Source organism: Macaca fascicularis, chromosome 6, assembly GCF_037993035.2.
Source record: "Macaca fascicularis isolate 582-1 chromosome 6, T2T-MFA8v1.1".
In the NCBI taxonomy this organism is placed as follows: Eukaryota; Metazoa; Chordata; class Mammalia; order Primates; family Cercopithecidae; genus Macaca; species Macaca fascicularis.
Genome location: NC_088380.1, coordinates 43,741,506 through 43,766,666, shown reverse-complemented (window position 1 = coordinate 43,766,666; position 25,161 = coordinate 43,741,506). Strand labels below are relative to the sequence as shown.

The 25,161-nt window shown below is 38.8% G+C and overlaps 1 protein-coding gene across 6 annotated transcripts; it reads left to right on the top strand.

Annotated features, from left to right (window-relative positions):
- Positions 1 to 59: 59 nt before the first annotated feature.
- Positions 60 to 24,206, top strand: HMGCS1 (3-hydroxy-3-methylglutaryl-CoA synthase 1). Of its 6 annotated transcripts, none has more exons than XM_045394753.3 (12): positions 60 to 116; positions 5,576 to 5,634; positions 8,488 to 8,616; positions 14,320 to 14,777; positions 15,158 to 15,283; positions 16,134 to 16,298; positions 17,394 to 17,559; positions 18,391 to 18,561; positions 19,084 to 19,190; positions 20,614 to 20,739; positions 20,952 to 21,115; positions 22,387 to 24,206. In XM_045394753.3, the coding sequence occupies exons 4-12, from the start codon at positions 14,330 to 14,332 to the stop codon at positions 22,474 to 22,476; spliced, it is 1,563 nt and encodes a 520-aa protein (XP_045250688.1). In that variant the 5' UTR covers positions 60 to 116; positions 5,576 to 5,634; positions 8,488 to 8,616; positions 14,320 to 14,329; the 3' UTR covers positions 22,477 to 24,206. The 6 variants fall into 6 exon arrangements, with proteins under 6 accessions (XP_045250688.1, XP_065402298.1, XP_065402294.1 ...); XM_065546226.2 differs by having other exon boundaries at positions 5,556 to 5,634; XM_065546222.2 differs by lacking the exon at positions 8,488 to 8,616.
- The last annotated feature ends 955 nt before the right edge of the window (positions 24,207 to 25,161 follow it).

Below are 25,161 nucleotides of genomic sequence, written 5' to 3'. Positions count from 1 at the left end.
GGCGGTGCCGGAGTCGGGTGGGTTGGCGGCTATAAAGCTGGTGGCGGAGGGGAGGCGCCGCGGACTGTTCTTTCGTGGCTCACTCCCTTTCCTCTGTTGCCTCTCGGTCACGCTTGGTGAGTGTCCCGCGCGGTGGAGTAGAGCTAGGCTGCGGAGGTGCCGCGGGCGGGTGTGGGCTAGACGGAGGCGGTGTCCTTGACTAGGCCCGAAGGAGCTGGGGCTCTGGGTCAGGACGGAGGCGTGGACCTTGCCCGGGAGGATGGGGCACCGTGAGTGGGGCCGGGCGGGGGCTCCCTCGCCAGGGACCTGAGGCTGACCGTAGCGGATCTGAGAAGAGCCGAGGACACAGGCGAGTCGCGGAGGGGAGAACGCGAGAGGGCGTTGAGGTCTAGGTGTTCTAACGACATAGGAATTGGAGGTGCCAGAGAGGCAGCTGTGACCGCCTAGAGGGAAGTGGGGGGTGTCAGGAGGGTAGAGAAGAGAGTTGGGCTGCCGAGGCGTTTCCAGAGCCTTGGTTAAGGGTGGACGCCAAAGGATGGGTAAGATCCTCTTTAGACAGGCTGGTAGGTTCGTAGGGGGTGTGTCCTGCTGCCACATATAGAGTTGATGGAAAGAAGGGAAGTGGGTAGAATTACTTTTCTTCCTCAGCTCAGGTGCAAGAAAGCGTTCACAACCGTGATTTAGACCTGGCTAAGTATTGGGGCTCAGTCTGTACTTGCTTCAAGTCGCATAGATCACTGCCTCCTGCCTTCGTGCCTCCGTATTTTTTTTATGTCTGCGTTTTAAAAAATAGGCTTCCTTGGTGTTCTGAAATCCCACATCTCCCTCCTGCTAATACCTTCAGGACTAGCTTTAGGTGATACAATGTAATGGGCAGGCACTCACAGAGTCCTCACACAAATAGGTTTTAGATTAAGCTAAGGATATTTCAAAGCAAGTATATGGAGTCTTTGAAAACGCACGTCCGGCCTGGACCAGTGGTAGAGAAATGATTATTCTGATCACTCTGGAGGAGGGATTTGGGGAACAGATAATGTGAGGTTGTGCTTGTTTGTCATGCTTGTCCCTGTGGCCTTAGCCTTAAGGCATCACTGGCTGCTTTCACCGCTCACCTCTGCTGCAGCTCCCCACCTTCCCGAGGATGATCTTGCCACCTGCTGCAGTAGGATGACGTGCTCTGGCTGCTGCTAACTAACATTTGCTCTGTTTCAGGCATGAATCATGAAAAACAATTGACAAGATAAACAACAAAATTAAGACAAATGGAAGTGCTCCTAGAGTTAACAGATTTTTCCTTCTGAGATGGGTTTTGGACTTTATTGCACAGATACTATTAGATGAGAGGCAGTTGAAAGTCCTTAACATTTTCCGTGTCAGTAGTTCTTTGCACTTGAGACACCTAAGCAGCTTGTGTTCTTTAAACTTTATTTTAAAATTTCAGTTATTTTTGTGTGGAGAAGGGAGCAGGGATAGCATACCTTATAGGAAGAGAAAAAGGCTTTCTTTGTGTCTATCTTTGTAGATATTTCTCACCTAAGTTTGTAAGTTTGCCCTTTATTCAACTGTAGTCTAGTTCAGCTCAATTCTAGTATAAACATCAGTAACCCCAGCGCTCAGAAGGTATGACGTATGCTGGGGGGAGGGAGTGTAAAAGGATATTTTATGTTTGGAGCCGTAGACCACATCATTTGGGCCTTGTTGTAATTTTGTTTCTCATCTTAAATATTCCTCCAGATTGCTTTTACATCTTGTTTCTTTTAACTGTGGATTGATTTTGAGATTTTGACTTAGATAGCTTTTCTCAGAAGAAATAAATGCAAAAACCCCAGATATTGTTGTAACATGGGTTTCCTGGGTCCTCTAGAATCATTTAAAACCTGGTTGTATCTTCCAGAATCCAGAATTGGATATGAGATGTGGCTTGAGAAGTTTGTTTTGCTACATATCAAAATCTCCAATTAGTTTCCTTTAGAAAGGAATATAGCCTTATAATTTTATGCTGGGTTACTGTGGAACCAAATATCATAGAAGGATGTGTGATATTTTTGTTTTTCAAGAAGGTAGTATAGATTTAAAAGGCTGCGATACATATTACCTGTCCTAATGATAGTACTCTCTCTCTCTCTCTCTCTCTATATATATATATTTTTTTTTTTTGAAGCAGAATCTCACTGTGTCGCCCAAGCTGGAGTGCAGCGGGGTGATCTCAGCTCACTGCAACTTCCGCCTCCCAGGTTCAAGCAATTCTCCTGCCTTAGCCTCCCGAGTAGCTAGGACTACAGAACACCACACCTAGCTAATTTTTTTGTATTTTTAGGAGAGATGGGGCGTCACCATGTTGGTCAGACTGGTCTTGAACTCCTTACCTCAAATGATCCATCCGCCTCAGCCTCCCAAAGTGCTGGGATTACAGGCATGAGCCACTGCGCCTGCCTAGAGCTAGATTCTTAATCTCTTCATCCTAATGCGTGGTGTGTGTTGATGTTCACTTAGTGTCTGTCAACTGAGTGTAGTTACACCAGTAGAGGAGAGGCTACTCTTTGAAAGCTTGAAGTCTTGTCTTCATCTTTGCAGGGTTTGTGGTTGTGTGTGGGTGCATATGGGAATGATTGTAAGACCAACAAATGTTTTCTGATTCCATATGGGCTTCTTACATTGTTCACCTTGGAATCTGTGAACAATTGAAACCATTTGCCTTGAACCATAGCAGTAGAGAGCCAGTTTCTTTAAACTAGACACTATGGTGCTGCAGGTCATCTCAAAAGTGGTAATAGGCTACTCTGGACACGCTGCCTATAGGGAGCCCTGCTCTGCAAGGAGCAGTAACAAATTAAAAAAAAAAAAAAAAAAAAGTGATAGCAGAAAGCACTTACTACTGAGGGCTGCTACAAGTATTAAATCGAAAAGATTTGTCCTCTAGTAGTTATAACTCCAAATTCAGCCACTGAAAAATACAGCAATTGAGTACCTTTACTTCAAGATCTCAAAGGGATTTCAAAAAATCAAAATATATAGCCCCTCTCCCAATAGAAGTGTAGGAATCCTGTATGGGTAAGAAGACTGCCCATAATTAGTTTTCCATAGAGAGTAGGCTATGTAGACTTGGGTATGAATGACCTACCTCTGTAGAAGTACAGGTCCCTGATTAGAAAACTTATTTTCTGTGTGATTTATCAAGGAAACCTTCCAGGAAGAGGTGACTTAGAACAGGGCCTTGAAAATGAGTAGAATCTCTGATAGGCAGACCTCCTCCTGGGAGGAGGCAGGAATGTCCATGCTTTTTACTTGGAGAACTATACCAGAGTGTACAGGTTTGAGCAAGTCTTTCTTAACATTAGTTTTTACTTGCTTGCTCCTAAGGAGGAAAGGTTGCCAACTTGTTCTTAATTTCCTAGATTTATCTCCTGTAACAATGAGAAAGATCAACAGGTAACTGTTTATGTTTTATAGTTTATATACTAAAATGTGTAGGTGATGAACTTCTCCAACCACTTGTTTGAATCAAGGCTAAGGAGGGAGCCAGAAGGAAGTATTCAGAACCCTGAGTAAACTCCAGAAGAAACCATCATTGCATAAATCTGATTGGCCCTAGACAATTCTTATCATTCTTGTGTTTTAGTCTTTGCCTGACTCAAAGTGCCTATATTTTATCCCAGGAGTCTACACACCTGCTTTGTGGTAACCTGCCCAGCTACTTGCCCTTCATTAACTGCTTCTTGACCCATGTTGATTCCCTCTGTCACTTACTCTGAAAAGACCTGTTAGAAATAAGCTTGTGATCTGCTTGAGACTTTGGCAATACTGGTTTAGCCAGAATGGAGAAATCCTTAAGTAGCACAGCAGTTCTTTCTGAATCTTCTATTTGTTTCTTCTTTGTTCTCTGTGTCTCTCCCACCTAACCTCCCTTTCCAATTTAAGTAATCAAAATAGAAAGAGGAGCCCAGGCAAGGTGGCTCATACCTATAATCCCAGCACTTTGGGAGGCCAAAGTGGGTGAATTGCTTTAGCCCAGGGGTTGGAAAACAGCCTGGGCAACATGGCAAAATCCCATCTCTACAAAAAATACAAAAATCAGCTGTGTATCGTGGTATGCACCTGTAGTCCCAGCTACTTGGGGGGCTGAGACAGGAGGATCACTTGAGCCTGGGAGGTCAAGGTTATAGTGAGCAGTGACCATGCCACTGCCTTCCAGTCTGGGTGACAGAGAGACACCCTGTCTCAAAAAAAAAAAAAAAAATTGAGGGAATATAGGCAGTTCAAGGAAAATTTCCTTGTCACAAGCAGTGTCAAATGCATATACATACATGAACATCAAGAAGAAATATCATTTAAGTAGTCTTAACATGGAGAAGGAATCATGTTTTTCGAGAACTGGTCTCTGTGGTCTGCTTAATTTGCAGAAGACAAAGGCATAATTTGAGATAATAAAGAACAAAAGATAGGTTATTTTCTCAAAGTATATATAATACTGTAGAGACATTTTTGGAATATTGTAGTAGTCTTTGCCTACAAAACTTAAGATCTATTTCTTTTCACGGGGCAGTGGGGGTAGGTGGGTAGTAAACTTAGTCAATGAAGTATGGCTGTGAGGAGCTCTTAAATTATGTAATTATGTAAATAAAGTAAAGCTTTACTAAATACTAATAACATCCGAATGTAGTCACCAGTGAATTCATTAAGGGCAGATGCTAAATTTGCCAGTAATTAAATAGAGAGCAGAGGAAATGGTGTATGCTGTGTTAAACACAGAAGCTGTCATCTCAAGTAACAGTCTTTCAAAACAGATGGACTGAAGAATATGTTCCAGTCACTTTCGAAAATTATTTCTACTTAATTTACATAATAATGTTTAATGGTCCTGTGTCTAAATGCTTAATTTTTTAACATAAGCACTAAGGGGGAAAATCACTTTCTAAAAGGTTTGGAGGGTGAAGGTGGCAGTGTTGAAAATGATTAGATCTTGCTAGAAAAAATACCTTTGTATAAGAACTAAGGTAATATTCAGTGTATTAGTGCTTTATGTTACAAAGTGTCTTCATGTATGTTACCATCTCAGCAGTCTTTCACAATGATCTGGGGAGGGCAACTGTATTAGCTTCATTTTATCGATGAGGAAACTGAGGTCCAAAATTGGTGCCAAAGCCCCAATCTCTTATATGCAGTGCAGGCTCTTGAATGCATAGATCTCTTTACTCTAGGAGTTTGCTAACTCATTACAACTTGTTTATATTCCTTTCCTCCAGTTCTTGAAAACCTTGGTTTAAAGCCTCAATTGGTGACATGGGCTTCTTATTTCCTTGAGGTTTTTTGTTTTTTCCTTCCCACGATAGTGATCTTCTTATATCCATTTATTACCAGGACTGAACCTATCACTAAAAGGGCTAAGAAAATCAGGGGGAAAATGTGTTATAAGCTTTAAGTATGATTTTTTCTAAGCAAATGTCAAATTCTATTCTGCATAATGTAGTTGGATAAGGAATTGCTTATCTTAACTCACTTTGAGTTGGATTCATTAGTATTTGAATTTGGGTAGTGATTTGTAACTTTAAAAGCAGTTCTTATTTGAAATTCCTAGTGCCCGAAGGAGGAAACAGTGACAGACCTGGAGACTACAGTTCTCTATCCTTCACACAGGTATGGCATCCTGTCATGCTACTTAAGGAAAGTATTCCTCTCTAATGGAAGGAAGAAATTTTGGTATCCTAGAGCGAATAACAATTTGTTTGTGCCATATGTTCTTAAAACCCCTTTTAGGGTTCTGCCTTATCTTTAAAATTTTGTTAATGCTGTAATGCTTCAGGAGACTAATTTTGTGTTTATTAGACTAATGTTTAAAATCTAGAAACAAATTTTAAAAATTAGTGTTCACTCATAAGAGAAAAATTGCATATAATAAAATGTAACTACATGAACTACTTAATCAGAAACAATCAGAGGTAAGCATGTCTGCCAGTAATGCTTTTTAAATTACAGCCTCAAAAGATATGTATCTGGGCTGCGGATGAATGTTTAAAATTATGTGAGAATGGGCCAGGCGCAGTGGCTCACGTCTGTAATCCCAGCACTTTGGGAGGCTGAGGTGGGCGGATCACCTGAGGTCAGGAATTCGAGACCAGCCTGGCCAACATGGTAAAACCCCGTCTCTACTAAAAATGCAAAAAAATTAGCCGGACATGGTGGCAGGTGCCTATAATTCAAGCAGCTTGGGAGGCTGAGGCAAGAAAATCGCTTGAACCCAGGAGTCGGAGGTTGCAGTGAGCCGAGACTGCGCCACGGCACTCCAGCCTGGGCAAGAGTGGGACTCTGTCTCAAAAAAGAAAAAATTATGTGAGAATGGACAGTAATTGCAAATGTATTTCAACTGGTAATCTAATTATTTGCAGCCATTGCTTTCTCATATTGCCAGGGAGTGCTTCTCTTACGATTCTGCTTTTTTTGTATTTCAAGATTATGATTTCCTATGGATGTTAATGACGTTAGATTAGAAGTCTAGTGCAATTTCATTTATTCAACATTAGCATCTACCATATGCCAAACAGTGGGCTGGGTACCAGGGACACAAAAATGAAAAAAGCACAGTTCCTGCTCTCCAGAAGCTCCTTGTTTAATGCAGAGAGGCTAAGCCTAAATAGTAGAAGAGAAACTTGGCAGAGTTATTGAATTTTCCTTATCTGAAATGCTTGGGACCAGCACCATTAAATATTTTGGATTTTTCTGAATCATGGAATATTTGAGAAAACATACCAGTTGAGCACCCCTAATCCGAAAATCCAAAATCCAAAATATTCCAATGAGCATTTCCTTTGAGCATCATGTTGGTGCTCAGAGAGTTTCAGATTTTGGAGCGTTTCAGATTTTGCATTTTTGTATTAGGAATGCTCAACCTGCAGCATCTTGACAATGGTTAGATATGCAGTTTGGAAAGAACTGTTGGCCTATGATAGAGAAGAGAGCAGAGGCAGAGCTCAATTAGGAGGGACTGATGCTGAAGTCTTTCCCCAACACAGCCATTGAGGAGCTAGATTAGGACTTCCCTTACACCAGTATCATCAGCTAGTTTCCCTCCCCTTTTCCTCCCCTTTCCAGTTCTCTTTCATTTCCAGATTTATTCTCAGAATAACTATATAGGTCTTTTATGTATTGTAGACAGGAAGCATTCAGAAAACATTAACAAGGCTTCCTTATCTTGCTTTACTGACTCTGGAAATAGGGTATGGAGTTTCTTTTGTCCACCAGAGGGAGTGAGCCCTCACTTAAATGAGACTTGTTTAAGACTTTAGTCGTCTCTTGGTACTGCTTTGTTGGAAAACTTGAAAGGTTTACAAAATTCTCTGAAAGTTGCCTTTTCTCTCCTTTTTTAAGGATGGAATTTTTTTAAAAATGTATATATTTTATTATAATTACAGAGTCTTCATTATTCTCCTTAGACTTATTTTATGGTGAATATAGTACTCTGAAAAATAATAAAATGCATTATCTGCAGAAAATTAAAAACATATGTAAGTTTTTTAACCCTCAGATTTTTAAAACTATATTCTACTTAGAAAATTTTTGTGATTTGTCTCTTTTTTTTAAATTAAAAAAAATTTTTTTTTTTTTTGAGATGGAGTCACACTCTGTGATCCAGGCTGGAGTGCAGTGGTGCGATCTTAGCTCACTGCAACCTCCGTCTCCTGGGTTCAAGCCTTCCTGCCTCAGCCTTCCAAGTAGCTGGGATTACAGATGCCCGCCACCATACCCAGTGAATTTTTGTATTTTTAGTAGAGACGGAGTTTCACCATTTTGGCCAGGCTGGTCTTGAACTCCTGACCTCAAGTGATCTGCCCACCTAGGCCTTCCAAAGTGCTGGGATTATAGGCATAAGCCATCACACCCGGCCTCTTTATTCTTAAATAGTGAATTAACCAAAATATTCTATTCTCTGATAGGGTAAAGAGTGAATACCATAATGTGAGCACCTCAGACCTATAGCTAGTCTTTTTTTCACCTAATTTATACCTAGCTATATCTAGCCTATTCCAGAGAGCATTTGAAAGGACAATGTAAGAGCACATCCTCAATAGGATAGTTAAAAGTAACATTTGCTGGGCACGGTGGCTCACGCCTGCAATCCCAGTACTTTGGGAGGCCGAGGCAGGTGGATCACTTGAGGTCAGGAGTTTGAGACCAGCCTGAACAACATGGTGAAACCCCATCTCTATTAAAAATACAAAATCAGCTGGGTGTGGTGGCACCCACCTGTAATCCCAGCTACTTGGGAGGCTGAGGCAGTAGAATCGCTTGAACCTGGGAGGCGCAGGTTGCAGTGAGCTGAGATCATACCATTTCACTCCAGCCTGGGCAACAAGAACAAAATTCCGTCTCAAAAAAAAAAGTAACATTTGAAACCGGAAACAATTTTCTGTTCTTCTAAATGTCATGAAAGCAGTTATTTCTCTGTATTAATTTTCCTGTCAACTTACTCTCTTTTCTCAATTTGAACCAAAGGCTAAATATTTCAGATTAGATGGCTTTTTACCAAGAACATAATGGAAAAAAAATTGGCTGTCAGAAACCCTCAGAGGATGAGTAATATTGACTGAGTTGGACAATGTAAAAATGATTTTTTCCATCAAGGTCAGAATTGTGATTCACTTTCCATTTGATGTATGTGCGTTATTTTAGTTAACCTACATTTTTTGTTTGTTTGTTTGTTTTCAAATGAAACAAGTCATGTAGTTAATGTAGGACATTTAGGAGTCATAGAGTTGTACCTTATTTTAGGAGTACTATAATACAAAGAATTGATCAGTGCTCATCAGACTATGACAAATACAGATTAATTCTGAAATTGAAGCCTTGCATTATAGCTTTGTTTTATAGAGAATTGTACAAGCATTATAAGGATAATTAAATATGTTGCCAGTGTTGCTGCGTGATGCTCTTAAAAGACTAAACTGAATTTATTAGTGAGTACAAGTATATTGCAAACTGGTTTATACCTTCAAAACGGTATATTACCTGTTCATTTTATTTCCAATAGTGTTAAAAACAACTGAGCCAGGCAAGGAAGACCATACTGTCTTCAGCACGTTTAAAGCAGTTTGAAGAGTTGAAAATAATCTAAAGGGTAGCCTTGTGGGAAAGGCTGGGAAGGTGGTTACTCCTACTTCAGTGACTTAAGAGATCATAAGTAGCAGCTTATATGCCTATGGACTAGTCTTTTTCTGGTAACAGTAGTTGTAGAGCACTTTCTTGTGGACTATCCGGTATCTTATTTTACTATAAACTTAGAATTCATGCCTAGTGGCATATTAGACAGCCCTTTTATATTTTCGTTTCAACTTCAGCAAAGTGGGAACCAACTTTATCAAAAAATTGATGGGAAAAGTTTGTTGAGGCTCAGAGTGAGGATAGATGTAGAGCATTTCAAGCACCTCATATCGAGAAAATCAGTAGTCTTCCATCTGAGTTGTAGACACAGGAAAGGAGTTGAAGATGAATGGAGTAGGAATGTAAAAGCCTTATCTTTATCCTCCCAGCTTTAGGTTTTAACAAGAATGAACTTCCCTTAGTCTTTCTTTATGCTCCTGTCCCTGAATGTTGGTGATGACATTGTTTTTCCTGTATTGAATACAGAAATATGGCCAGTACTTTAAGAATTAAGAGGATATAATTGGGAAGTAGATTGTTGTGTTTAGGGGTTTTCCTTTCCATTGTGGAATTGAGTAGCAGCAGTATATATACTATGTCTGGTAAAATGGGCCATACAGTAGTCTAAGACATGAGAAGACCTTAAGGAACTTGGACGTAGTTGAGGTGACCAGACTATTTAATCTGCTTAGGTGCCACAGCAAAATACCATAGAGTAGGTGTTTTAAACAGCAGGTATTTATGATCTCATAGGTCTTTAGTCTGGAAGTCAGAGTGCCAGCGTGGTTGGTTCCCGATGACGGCTCTTCTGGATTGCAAGTGGCTATGTCCTCACATGGCACAGAGAGAGTATGAGAGCATGAGCAAACTCTTGTGGTACCTTCTTATAAGGGCGCTGATCTCATCATGAGGGCCCATCCTCATGACCTCATCTAAACCTGATTATTTTCCAAAGGCCCCATCTCCAAATGCCATCACATTGAGAGTTAAGGCTTCAACATATGAATTTGGTGGGGAAATACAGACATTCAATCCATAATATAGGCAGATATTTGGGAAGTAACACAGTTGAAGCACTGAATGCTGTACTTTGTACTATCTGAAGAATCTGGGATATAATAAATTTAAGATGCTTCATTACCAATTAAATTAAGATACAATGCTTTTTTGATTACTTAGAATGTTTTAAAGAGCTCTTTTAGAGTTAGACATAGATTTTTGTCATGTGTCACTTGCATATTCAATAAGATGGAAAACACATAAAGAATTGCTAAATTTCACATATTTAGAGTCTGCCTTCTGAATTGTTTTTGGAGTCAGAGTTATTAATACCTGTAATTTTCCATTAAACATCCTCTGTGCGGCCAAGAGAATTGGTGATGTAGCATTCCTTTCAAGAGCCCAAAAAAGAATGGGAAGGTTATGGTGCTGACCTTCAGCTTCGCGATTATGCAAAGCCAGCCTACTTTGACTCCTGCTTAGGGATTCACCACCTTCTACTTCCTTCCCAGTCTGTTTGGTTCCTAGAGGGTGAAATGAGTGCTCCAGTATCATATCTGAGAATTTCTTTCAGGCTGTTGACTGTCAGCTGCAAATGTCATGCTGGCAGTTTTGTTATTTTCCCATGTGTAAGCAATGACAGCATCATAATTGGCTTCTGTCTGATAGCAATTGTAAGAGGAATCCCAATTTCTGAAATGTTACCCAAGAAAGTGACTTTTAATTGACGAAGTATGATGGTGTAGAAGGACAGGCAAGAAATGCAAAAGGTAATTTAGAAAGGTTTCATGGGTAAAATGTGACCTATGTGATCTAGGGCTATAAAGGATTTCAATAAGCAGAAGCACGAGGTGGGTTGTTGAAGAAAGCACTAAATTTTTTGGATAAAGAATATAATAATTTGAGAGCAAAGAGTAGAGGGAGGATTATGTAGGTAAATAGTTGTAAGATGGGGAAAGATTGGGTAGTATTTAGCATTTATCCTTGATTGTTGACTTTAGTATAGTTCTCTTTGTGTGTTTTCTAGTATAAATTGCATACATGAAAGTTAAGAATCTTGTGTTAAGTCCCATATAAGAAGGAAGTAGATAGGAAGACCAAACTGGAAAAATGTATGGAGGTGTTTGTGAAATGACAGGAATGAAAGCAGCTTGTCTGAGCCTGATCTCTTCACTTCCTCAGTGGTGGTTCTGAGCGCTGATGTAGCTGAACTCCACTTACCAGGGAAAAGGGCATAAAGGAAACAGGGTTTGTGTGGAAGAAGTGGGGTAGAATAAAGTGGAGAGGGTCTCTGTTCATTTAGTGTATCTGGCAGTGTGCTTGTCAAGTGATAAAACACTTGAGAATAGAAATTTGGAATTCATTCTATACATTTTCCTCTTTCCCTAACATTTAGTCAGTTACAGTTTCTGCTAGTTCTTTTGCTTTTTTCATATTTTTGGAGGCTGTTCCTCTTCACTCCACATATAGTAATTGCTCTAGTTCATGGCCCGTGTCTTATCTGGACTGCCATGTCAGCTTCCTAACTCAACCATTCACAGCACCAGTGACTGTAAAACAGCGTTAGTGATGATAAAACAGTGGCTGTCAAACTTTTTTGACTGTGGCCCCCAGTAAAAAAACTACGCTTTGTATTGCAACTTATGTATACTTTATGTATGTATGAATAATTAAAACAAAAGGTTGATTCAAGAAAAATCTTTACGTTTACCCTGTGCCATGCAATTCTATATCTTGTATTCTTTTCTGTTTCATTTTTTTAAATGTGTGCTTGCCATCCACTAAATCGATTCCGGAGTTGGAAAAACACTGACCTGACAACTAATATCACCATGTTATTCCTTTTTTAAAACTCTCTGATGGCTTCTTACCATCTTCATGATAAATTTGAAGCCTTCAACATCAGTATACCAGAACCTTCATGACCTAACCCTTACCTAGTTATCCTAATCTATTATTTACCTGATCTACTCACTGAGGCTCATGTTTCATTCCAATAGACAAATAAAGCTTTTTGTAATTCCTTGTAGTCTGCCTTTCTTCATGCTATCCACTCTGTTGAAAATCTACTACCCTCCATTTCTTCAGTACGTTACTGCTTACTCCTGCTCATTCCTGGGGCTCAAGTCAGGCCCCTATAACCAGGATGATTTTCCTAACACTCCTTGCCCTACCACCAGGCTGGGTTAGGTAGTTCTCCATTATATAATGTGGCTCTCAATGTTGTTACCTGTTTATTATTATGTGTTTTTCTCTTATTATCCCATAAAATAGTGAATATTTGAGAGGAGAAGGAAGTCTCCCATTAAACATCCATAATGTTTAGCATGTAACATGTTGATATTGTTTGGATGAATGAAAAAAAAGAAACAAAAACAATTCTTCTGTTTGGAAGGGAGACACAACTGGTATCTCTTAAGTCTTTTTTTTTTTCTTTTCTTTTTCCCTCTACAGACAAGGTCTTACTGTCACCCAGTGGTGCAATCACAGCTCACTACACCCTTGTACTCCTGGGCTCAAGTGATCCTCCTGCCTCAGCCTCCCTAGTAGCTGGGACTACAGACATGCACCACCATGCTCAGCTCATTTAAAAAAAAAAATTTGTAGAGACAAGGTCTTGCTGTGTTGCCTAGGCTGGTCTTGAACTCCTGGGCTCAAGTGATCCTCCTGCCTCAGCCTCCCATTTGCACCTGGCCCCTTAAGACCTTTAATTGCAGAGCGGCAGAGGACAAATGACATAAATATAGGATTTGGCTTTCATTTTTAAGTATCAAATTAGTGGTGGGTTGACAAGTGATACAGAATGTTCATGAATCAGTTCAGCCCAGGTAACTCATAAACCAAGACCTTTGGGTCAATGAAATTCTGCCACGTAAGTGGCACCATCCAGTGATGTCATACCAAAAAAGGAAATTGAGTTGTAGAATTTTAAGTTTTAGGATTCTTTTCTCTAAAACTGAGGAGGTGTGCCACTCTTCAGAGCCTCACAACTACATTTCATTGGTTCTTATGCCATCTGGGTTCTGGTTAGAGGGCTGATGGAAGTACTCAAGAAAGATTAGAAGGTGGGAAGAAGGTACCTGTCTTGTTCTTGTCAGTGGCAGCAGCAACAGTGGGACTTTGGGTCTCTGGGTTCCATCTCAGCAGCAGAGGTGCTAGTACTGTAGCTCTAGCAGCTTCAGCAGGAGTACAGGCTCATGGGATCTGAAAACCACCTTTCCCACTTTGTTCTTCCAGCCCAGCCAACAAGTTTGTAGCTATTTCCCTGCATTAAAACTCCCATCTGTTTGAAATATCTGGAGTAATTTTTCTTTTCCTGACTGATACAACCTGTTGAAGAAGCTGAAGCTCTGATAGGTTAAGTGCCCAACAATGGTCTTGTGTAGCTAGCAATTTTTGTTACTATTTGTAAGTAAATCTAGACACCACTTTTTAGTCCCTTTTTTAAAAAAGAGGACTGGTTTATCTATGATGAATAAATTATGTATGTATGTATTTATTTATTTATTTTTGGGACGGAATCTCACTTTGTCACCAAGGCTGGAGTGCAGTGGTGAGATCTCGGCTAACTGCAAGCCCCTCCTCCTGGGTTCACACCATTCTTCTGCCTCAGCCTCCCAAGTAGCTGGGACTACAGGCGCCTGCCACCACGCCAGGCTAATTTTTTTGTATTTTTAGTAGAGACGGGGTTTCACTGTGTTAGCCAGGGTGGTCTTGATCTCCTGACCTCATGATCCGCCCGCCAAGGCCTCCCAAAGTGCTGGGATTACAGGCATGAGCCACCATGCCAGCCTGATTTATTTAAACTTTCAGGTAGTCAGGTAATTCTGATTTGTCAGCCGTATTTCTAAATTGTCATTGTATTTTATCTTACAGTTCTTTACAATGTAGAAAATCTTATTTGAGTGTTGTTTACCTCTAATAATCATGTTTTAAATCTAGAGATGCCCAATTTTGAATAAAATGAAAGCCTTTCTAAAAGACTATAATTTTAAATAATATTCCATTTGTATAATAATTGCTACTTCACATGTACACAATTGACTGCCCTAAATACTAAACTTAAAGAAACTAAACTAATACTTCAGATGATTACTAAACTCTTAATATCTATTTCTCAATTTCAAACTTGAAAACCAGCAACTTATAACCTAATACAATGTTTTTTTCTGTTTCTCCTTTCTAAAGCTCTTTCACCATGCCTGGATCGCTTCCTTTGAATGCGGAAGCTTGCTGGCCAAAAGATGTGGGAATTGTTGCCCTTGAGATCTATTTTCCTTCTCAATATGTTGATCAAGCAGAGTTGGAAAAATATGATGGTGTAGATGCTGGAAAGTATACCATTGGCTTGGGCCAGGCCAAGATGGGCTTCTGCACAGATAGAGAAGATATTAACTCTCTTTGCATGACTGTGGTTCAGAATCTTATGGAGAGAAATAACCTTTCCTATGATTGCATTGGGCGACTAGAAGTTGGAACAGAGACAATCATCGACAAATCAAAGTCAGTGAAGACTAATTTGATGCAGCTGTTTGAAGAGTCTGGGAATACCGATATAGAAGGAATTGACACAACTAATGCATGCTATGGAGGCACAGCTGCTGTCTTCAATGCTGTTAACTGGATTGAATCCAGCTCTTGGGATGGTATGTTACATGCCTATTCCCCTCGTCCCCCAAAATTTTTTTCTGAGATTCAGTAGACCCAAATGACACTTTAGTTAATGCAATATGCAAACTTCTGTAATTTATACTTGTGTGGCTATATTAAGAAAGATATTATACCTGTCTGTTGTTATCTGAATTGTGAATTGGTTATCTTATCTTGTAGGACAAATGGTCTATTCAAAATTTAGTCAGATACATGACAGAGCCTTGGCAGATGAATTAAAAAAAAAATTAGAGCATTTCTTTCTTTATCAAAGATGGGAAAAGCATATTCTGGGGGAAATATAACAGACTTCAGTTTCCATGTGTGGTTATAGTGTTGAATTCCTTCTTGTGAAATAACAAAAAATATTTTTCAGGACGGTATGCCCTGGTAGTTGCGGGAGATATTGCTGTATATGCCACAGGAAATGCTAGACCTACAGGTGGAGTTGGAGCAGTAGCTCTGCTAATTGGGTCAAATGCTCCTTTAATTTTTGAACGAGGTAAGTGCTTGGGAAAGCATTTTTGGTTTTTTTTAGCACAGTATGCTGAGAAAGTTGAAAATAGAAATAGGAGCTGTCACTTACTTAATGGTCATTAAATGCAGGTACTACTTGCTAAGAGCTTTATGTGTGTTACTGTATTTATGTTTTTGTTTTTGTTTTTTTTTTTTTGAGATGGAGTTTCGCTCTTGTTGCCCAAGCTGGAGTGTAATGGCATGATCTCAGCTCACTGCAACCTGTGCCCCCGGGTTCAAGTGATTATCCTGCCTCAGCCTCCTGAGTAGCTGGGATTACAGGCACACGCCACCATGCCTGGCTAATTTTTTGTATTTTTAGTAACAGGGTTTCACCATGTTAGCCAGGCTGGTATGGAACTCCTGACCTCAGGTGATCTGCTCCCCTCAACCTCCCAAAGTGCTGGGATTACAGGCATGAGCCACCGTCCCCGGCCCGTATTTAATTTTTATAGCAGTTTTATGAGGTAGGTGGTGTCATCCCCACTTTACAGAGAAGTGGGTTAATGTAGGGTTTAAGTGATAACTTAAATAGTAACTTGCTCATAGTCAGTGGCAAGTGTAATTTGTCTTCAGTGTAGTAGAGTAACTGTGATCTCTGTTAGAGTTATGAAACTGGCTTGAAAAGTTGTATACCAAAGGAGTCTTAGGACTGTCCATAGATACTGTTATGTATCATTTCACTTATATTGGCTTCACCTTGTGATTTCTCTACTGTAAGTGGTGAGAATTGATCAGATAGTTAAGGAAAGTCCTTAGATAATTCAATATACTTACTAGCATACAGACATCAAGAGGCAGAAATATATAGACATCTTCCTTTTTGGTTCCAATAGGGCTTCGTGGGACACATATGCAACATGCCTATGATTTTTACAAGCCTGATATGCTATCTGAATATCCTATAGTTGATGGAAAACTCTCCATACAGTGCTACCTCAGTGCATTAGACCGCTGCTATTCTGTCTACTGCAAAAAGATCCGTGCCCAGTGGCAGAAAGGTAAGTTTTACCCATTTTCCTTGGTTTTGGGATCAGTTGAGAGCAGTGTAATGTACCAGTTGAGAGCAGTGTAAGGTATCTTTAGTAAGCAACTACTTTGTGGGCTTTCTTCATTTAATGTCCTTTTACCATTAATTCCTCATTCACCAAACAGCATTTTCCCGTAGTTTCTGGGAAAGTGTAATTTACTAGAAGAGGTAAACTTTGAAACTGAGGTATATCTCTGCAAAAATATTCAGGTCGGTTTACCCCTTGTAAGAAAATCAAAGTGGAGTAAAAGAAGGTAACTTGAATTTTGTTTTTTTGAGAGAGTTATTTTAAGAAGGTTTTGGACTACAGTTGTCATTCAGGGAAAACTAATGAAAATGAATTGCTAAAGTGATCTTCCCCCAAAAATAATCTCTTTGCACTTGACCTGTGAATTTGTATTTGTTTTTTTACCGTTGTCATTAATCTAGACATTTGTTGAGGCACTGAAAGAACAGTATTTGAGTTAATCCTAACACATTATTACATAAAGTATACTTTTTCTATAGTCCAGCTTTGCTTTTTAGAGGCTATGAGAAAGGGTTAAAAATCATATTCAATGAAAATATCAGTGAATTCAGTGGCTCTGGATAAGAATCATTCTTGCAGTATACATTAACAGAAAGGTGGTTTTCTAACTTTTTATTAGGACCCACAGTAAGAAGTACATGTTATATTGTATGTGTATGCCAGACTGAAACAAAAATGTCGTGACATTACTTACCCTTGCTGCAAGTTATACAGTTTGCTATTTTTCTACTGTATTTTGTTTTTTAAAATACTCTTCTACTAAAAAAAAAAAATTCTGAATCCTGACCCACTAAATTGATTATGTAACCTGCTAGTATGTATGACTCTTAAATTTGAAAATTAGTGACATGGTATATATTGTTTCATCTTTGAGTGTCTTTTTAAATGTACATTTTAAGGTATAGAGAGGTTTCATTATACAGTATATTTGTGGTTGCTGTTTAAACATATAAAAATATCCTAGCCTTATTCTAAAGTCAAACTTTAAGATTTCATGGCTTATATGAATTTAATAGTTTCCTTGGACTTCTCTTTCAGAGGGAAATGATAAAGATTTTACCTTGAATGATTTTGGCTTCATGATCTTTCACTCACCATATTGTAAACTGGTTCAGAAATCTCTAGCTCGGATGTTGTTGAATGACTTCCTTAATGACCAGAATAGAGATAAAAATAGTATCTATAGTGGCCTGGAAGCCTTTGGGTAAGAGGAGCTCTTATGAGTTTTTTCCTTCTATATTATAGCATTTTTAATATCTGTTAAGCTGTTATTTGTACAGACTGAGAAATTGAGAGTCAGAAGGATCTTAGAAGTCATCTGGTCTAATCTGTGTGTCTCAATCAGTGAAGAATCTAGGTCCAGAGAGGTGGTAGCTTTCATGCACAAATTCTTTAGACATTTCTATTCAGATTTTCTGATTTCTTTCTTTCAGCTGCATTCATGTTGTCATGATAAAATAACTGCACAAGGGCCTATATTCACTACAGCAGCCTCTTAACTCCTTGCCTCTCTCAGCACCCCCGCCCCCATGTCCTTTTCCATCCTGCACACTGCCACAGATGAAGTCAGCTTTTGTACTCCACCTGCCTTTTTCTCACTTTAGGCTCCCTAGCATGCTATGCGTGTTCAACTCATTCTGTTTCTCCCCGTGTCTCTTGTGTGTCCTTTCTCTATCTGATAAAATTATCCGTGACTTTTAAAACTTGGCTCCTGTAATACCATGACTTTTCTAACTAAATAAATATTATTGTGGACTTGAAATAGTATTCTATTCACTGCCAATAAAGCTACAGCAGGTCTATTAACCTATTCAAATCAAACAGTCTTAACTTGCTTATGAAAACTTTTGAGAAAAAGAACCATATATGTACAACTGTTATGATTTCTATAGCAATTAGATTGCTGCTACTTGGCTTTTAATAAATGGGAAAACAATTATATACACTTAAAGATTTGAATCCTAATTAGGCTGTTGTTTAGAGTAATAAAAACATAGGCTTTGAACACTGTAAAACTGTAAAATAAATCTTTCAGGGATGTTAAATTAGAAGACACCTACTTTGATAGAGATGTGGAGAAAGCATTTATGAAGGCTAGCTCTGAACTCTTCAGTCAGAAAACAAAGGCATCTTTACTTGTATCAAATCAAAATGGAAATATGTACACATCTTCAGTATATGGTTCCCTTGCATCTGTTCTAGCACAGTAAGTATAAATTTCACCTACTACTTAACTCCCCTTATTTGGTAGATGTTAGATTTCTAAGACCAAATCTGGTGTCAAGCATGTTGGTGGTGGATCACAGAAAATTTTATCTTGAGGCTCTCTAATCTGCTATTGTCCATTGACTTGAAGGATGTATGGGTTGAGGCTACAGTTCTTCCAGAAGTATTTGTTAATTTCATACCGGCTTTCCTGGCTGCATGGTTTTTTTTGTTCTTGACCTACAGTTGAACTACAAATACCTGGTTAATGAAGTAACTTGTTTTGTGGCATGACTTTCACAAGCTCTGTCATTGCCCACAAGATGAAAACTCACATGCTGCAATATTAAAACTAAGTTAGATTCCCTACTGTAATATTAACACTTTGAGTTATATCTTTAAAACTTTAAGTTAGATTCTACTTTAACTTATAGCCTGAATTTTTATTGCTACTTGTATAGCTTCCCACGCGTTGTAGCTTTGGATCAGTTAAACTTCTTAACTATTGTTACACCCTATATAGGTACTCACCTCAGCAATTAGCAGGGAAGAGAATTGGAGTGTTTTCTTATGGTTCTGGTTTGGCTGCCACTCTGTACTCTCTTAAAGTCACACAAGATGCTACACCAGGTAAGGGCTAAATCTTTCAAAAATAATGTATTATGAACTGAGGCCGGGCACAGTGGCTCAAACCCATAATCCCAGCACTTTGGGAGGCCGAGGCGGGCAGATCACCTGAGGTCAGGAGTTCAAGACCAGTCTGGCCAACATGGTGAAACCCCATCTCTACTAAAAATACAAAAAATTAGCCAGGTGAGGTGGTGCATACCTATAGTCCCAGCTACTCGGGAGGCTGAAGTAGCAGAATCGCTTCAATCCAGGAGAGCGAGGTTGTGGTGAGCTGAGATCGCACTACTGTGCTCCAGCCTGGGTGATAGAGCGAGACTCTGTCTCAAAAAAAAAAAAAAAAAAAAAAGAATGTATTGAAAACTACTCTGGGGAAGTTGATTTTGCAGGCTTCTGCAGGCTTCTCAAGTGAGCACCTGAATCTGTCCTACAGATCATTACAATATTTTAGTCTTCATTACTTCTTCAATAGGTTTTTACTCTCTGCCCTAAAAATCTACCTTATCCAAAAAAAAAAAAAAAAAAAAATTCTACTTTTTTTTTTTTTTTTTTTTTGAGACGGAGTCTCGCTCTGTCGCCCAGGCTGGAGTGCTGTGGCCGGATCTCAGCTCACTGCAAGCTCCGCCTCCCGGGTTCCCACCATTCTCCTGCCTCAGCCTCCCGAGTAGCTGGGACTACAGGCGCCCGCCACCTCGCCCGGCTAGTTTTTTGTATTTTTTTAGTAGAGACGGGGTTTCACCGTGTTAGCCAGGATGGTCTCGATCTCCTGACCTCGTGATCCACCCGTCTCGGCCTCCCAAAGTGCTGGGATTACAGGCTTGAGCCACCGCGCCCGGCCAAAAAAATTCTACTTTATCTGGATAAAGGATAGGACTAAGTTATCTATTTTTATAGGCTTATGGTCTTGGCTATATTTAAGGTCACGTTTGTGCTTTCCCTGAGCAGCAATGAGCAAAAATGTAGAGATAAACTGATGAAAACTTGACATAACTTTTTAAAATTATACCATGGGCCAGGTGCAATGGCTCACAACTATAATCCTAACACTTCAGGAGGCTGAGGTGAGAGGATTGCTTGAGGCCAGATGTTCAAGGCCAGCCTCAGCAACATAGTGAGACTCCATCTGTATAAAAAATAATAATAATAAAATAATTATACCATGAATTAATTGTAGAAAAGTTATTTATAGTTTCAAATTGTACCTGTTTCCTAACTTGTCTAGTGGTGGATACTCAATAATAGATTTCCAGTCTGAGATCATAGGAGATTTGTCAAATAGGTATCTTATCTTTTAACTAATCAATAGCCAGTAGTTTTAACAAAAATGAAAAGTTGTTTTATCTCATTTGGCAACATTTTACTTAGGCTTCTTTTGGACATGATTTTTTTTTAAGTCTTTTAATGTTGGAATTATTTACTATTTTAGGGTCTGCTCTTGATAAAATAACAGCAAGTTTATGTGATCTTAAATCAAGACTTGATTCAAGAACTTGTGTGGCACCAGATGTCTTCGCTGAAAACATGAAGCTCAGAGAGGACACCCATCATTTGGGTAAAAATATTAAATGTTCTTTAACCCAAAGCTTATTTGGAGGGCTGATATCATTAAGGATGCTACATATAAGATAAGGATGTCAAGACTTTACTCAGTACTAATCTGATGTCAGTGAAAATTATTGGGATATATGAAACTTATCTTTAGTTTTATTACCAGATGACTTGTATATCATAACTAATTGTAGATATTCTCTCCCTTTCCTTTAGTCAACTATATTCCCCAGGGTTCAATAGATTCACTCTTTGAAGGAACATGGTACTTAGTTAGGGTGGATGAAAAGCACAGAAGAACTTACGCTCGGCGTCCCACTCCAAATGATGACACTTTGGATGAAGGAGTAGGACTTGTGCATTCAAACACAGCAACTGAGGTAAGTAAAAGAGTTCCTATCTCCGTATCTTAGGGTTTAGGAGACCTAACTGGGATTTAGCAACTTAAATAAATGTCAGTAAAGAAGAGTAATTCATAGTAAGGGCTCTGGGAGTAGATTCTAGCTGTACCATTTCCAATTGTATAAAGTGCTTTGCATTTGAATTATTAATATTTTAAGAATATACAGTAAAGGCCGGGTGCGGTGGCTTATGCCTGTAATCCCAGCACTTTGGGAGGCTGAGGCAGGCGGATCATGAGGTCAGGAGATCAAGACCATCCTGGCCAACATGGTGAAACCCTGTCTCTACTAAAAATACAAAAATTAGCTGGGCTTAGTGGCATATGCCTATAACCCCAGCTACTCAGGAGGCTGAGTCAGGAGAATCGCTTGAACCAGGAGTCAGAGGTTGCAGTGAGCTGAGATCACACCACTGCACTCCAGCCTGGCGACAGAGCAAGATTCCATCTCAAAAAAAAAAAAAAAAAAAAAAAGAAAGAAAAAGAATATGCAGTAAATAACTAGGTTTTATTAAGGATACCAGGATTTAAAGGAAGACGGCTATAGAGAGAAGGTTCATTTGTGGTGTGTGTCTTGGTGAGAGATGGAGTAGAGGGACAAGGATCCTTTCACATCTCATCCTAGATCATGGTCAAAATCTGTCCTCACATTGTCAAGAAGTAACAATCATAGCTATAATTTGAATTCCTGTTACACACTAGGCACTTTACTTACGTTTTCTTATTTAATCCTTACAACAACCTCCTTGAAGTTTATAAATGATACTGTCCTCCCTTTAGAGATGAGCCTCCAAGAGGTTACATTACTTGCCCAGGATTATAGCTAGTAAGTGTTGAAGCTAGGTTGTAAACTAAGGACTTTATAACCTTGAAACTACTTATTTATCTGCTTATTACAAGTTTGGTAAATGGATAGTTTGCTTCTTGCTATTATGCAAATTAGGTGGCAAGTCAAAACACCAGTGTTTGAGTTGCAAATACAAGATGTAACAAGTAAAATACTGTATGTGGTGGGTCTCTGTGGCAGGCTTCCTCTCTCCCCTTATATGGATAATTGTATACTAAATTCACCACAAGGTGAAAAATTGATATTTAGTTCCCTTCTTGAAAAGTTACATAGAATATATATTTAGCATAAACTTCTCCAGAGTTGTCCTTTATTAAGTTTCTTTACAGAAACTTTAATTGGTGCCATGATTCTTGGGGGGGAAAGAATCATAAGAGCCATCAACTTTTTTCCTTTCATTTTAGCATATTCCAAGCCCTGCCAAGAAAGTGCCAAGACTCCCTGCCACAGCAGCAGAACCTGAAGCAGCTGTCATTAGTAACGGGGAACATTAAGATGCTCTATGAGGTGCAAGACTTCAGGGTGGGGGTGGGCATGGGGTGGGAGGATGGGAATGGTTGGAGGAATGGGATATCTGGGGATAATTTTAAAGGATTACGTGTTACGTAAATTTTTATGTGACTGACATGGAGCCTGGATCACTATCGTGTACTTGGGAAAGTCTTTTTGCTCAATTTGCTGACATACTTCCTGTTGTGGTCTGGCCAATGCCAAATGTACTCGAATGATGTTAAGGGCTCTGTAAAACTTCATACCTCTTTGGCCATTCGTATGCATGATGTTTGGTTTTTAAACATGGTATAATGAATTGTGTACTTCTGTCAGAAGAAAGCAGAGGTACTAATCTCCAGTTAAGAATTTTTTTAACATGTAAGAATTTTGTACTTTGACCAACAAGATTACAGCAAGTACCTGTGGTTTTTGAAAAACATTTCTAGCTTGGGGAATGTGACCACATTCCCCAATGTGGTAAAATTGGGGTAAAATGTGATATGCATAAACCCTTTGAAAATAGCAAGACAAACATGCCCTTTTTCTAAAATGGATAAATCCTAAAGAGGAAGAAAAAAGTTGGGACAATAAAACACTGGCTCTGGAATCTGGAATGTTAAGTCCAGGCCAGCAGTGACAAAAGTTATTGTAATGACCTCTGAACAGAGAAACACTGCCATTGAACAGGCTTCTGGTATAGAAAACATGGCACCTTCAGGAGCTGTGAATATAACTCTAGTTGTGCCCCTGAATCAGTTCATGGTAGATTATGCTGAACAACAGTGAGATGTTATTGGAGGTGTGGATGAGGAAGTTTGTTGTTGCAGTCCTTCTTTGCACCTTATTTTAAAGAATAAATGAAACATTTTTCTGGTTATCTTTTTAAAAATTTAAAGTGGAAGGGAAGAATAGAGGCAAGGCATTATTAGCTTACTTCTGATGCTTCAGTGTTATAAATTCAACATATAGGCTGACAACCTAAATTCATGGTATAACACAGCTCTTTTCCTTTTTTTTTTTTTTTCTGTATCTGTTCAATGAAAATAAGGTACAACACAAGTTTTTACCTAGTCTGACTAGAAGTATTCCACTTCAAGGTCTGAAGTAGTACTTTTACCTTAAAAAAAAAAAAAAAAAAAAGACGACAACAAACAAAAACTGTCACACAGGATGGATAAGAAGATTGGTTAAACAGTTTTGTGTAGATCTTTTTGGTGCTGAACTATGACATGAGCCTTATAGATTGTAAAATAGAGATAGTTGGAACTAATGTACAGAACTAAATTTTTTAAACTTTATTTGCTGTTAAATTCTGTGAAGTTTCAGTTATCTAAAATAAACATACACAAATATGAAATGTAATGTTTCAGATTGCAAGGTAATATGTAATGTAGTGTTTGTAAGATACTCTTGTCTAATATTAACTAGTAGTATTTTGATTTGTACAGTCATAATTTGTTAAAATGACTTCATTTAACATTCACTGATAGAGATTAATAATGTAAGTTCTGATTTAAAGAATGCTGGGAAAATGGTGCATGTAATACTTTTGCAACTGTTGGGGAGATCGGTATGTTTTGAAAAGAGTAATTTAACTTTTGGGTGCCAGGAAATGGGTTTTCTCAAAGTTCATTGCCGGCAATGGGCAGGCCTGCAAATACTGGCACAGAGCATTAATCATACACCTTATTAACGGTGAGGTGAATAACTTTGAAATAAAGTTTTAAAGAAATATTTCAGATACTTGAGTATTCTTTTTCACTCTTGAACTAACAACTTAGGCAAGAAATCAGCTACTATTCTATTTTTAAATATGGGCATTAATTTCATTTCAGTTCATTCACTCATTCCATTCATTTATCATTTCACAAACATTTGAAATCCTAATATAAGCAAGGTGCTCTGTTTAAGGCAGAAATTTAAAAATGTACAAGATGTATGGTCTTCTCTTTAAGGAGCTTTTCATCTAGAATGGAGGAATTTACACTGATAATTATTCTTACACTTGAAACAAATAAATTAACTCTCAAATTGGGTGGCAAGCATGTATAGACTTTGCTATAAATATTTATGAAATGAGTTACTGTTTTCCTTAAAAAAAGCTAGGACTCAGGGCTGACAATCAAAGAAGAGAAAATTTGGTGGTGAACATAGAACTGCCCACTACCAGCTAGAGCCTCCAACCTAAAAGTCCCATGTTGCTAGAGATCCCCAGGGGTTTTGTAGAGGGAATCCCTGCATGGGTAGTAATTTTGGATTAGATGATCTCTAAGAGCACTATCAACTCTTAGGGTTCTATGAATTAGGAAATAAACCAAATTATATATTTTCTTATACTGGTCAGCTCATATTTTATCATGTCATGTCTGGCTTTCATACTTAGTAATAATTTACTTTCTAGGTCGTTTAGAGGCTAGTGTTCTCTAAGGTCACTTCTGCTTGCAAATTCTAGGATATTATTTAGTATGGCTTTAAGAGTTCAATCTTTCACCCTCTCCTTTATGGAATGTGTGTTTCCTCTATTTGTGCACTTAACTTTGTGTCCTAAGTTTTTATTTTTATGGATACTAATGAATAAGTTTGAGATTGACACTAGACCTAAGCAGATGCAGCCACTTTCTGTCCTCTTGTGACACAGTTGAAACACTATCTCTTGTCTGCTGTTTGGAGTGTCCTGAAAGAAACAC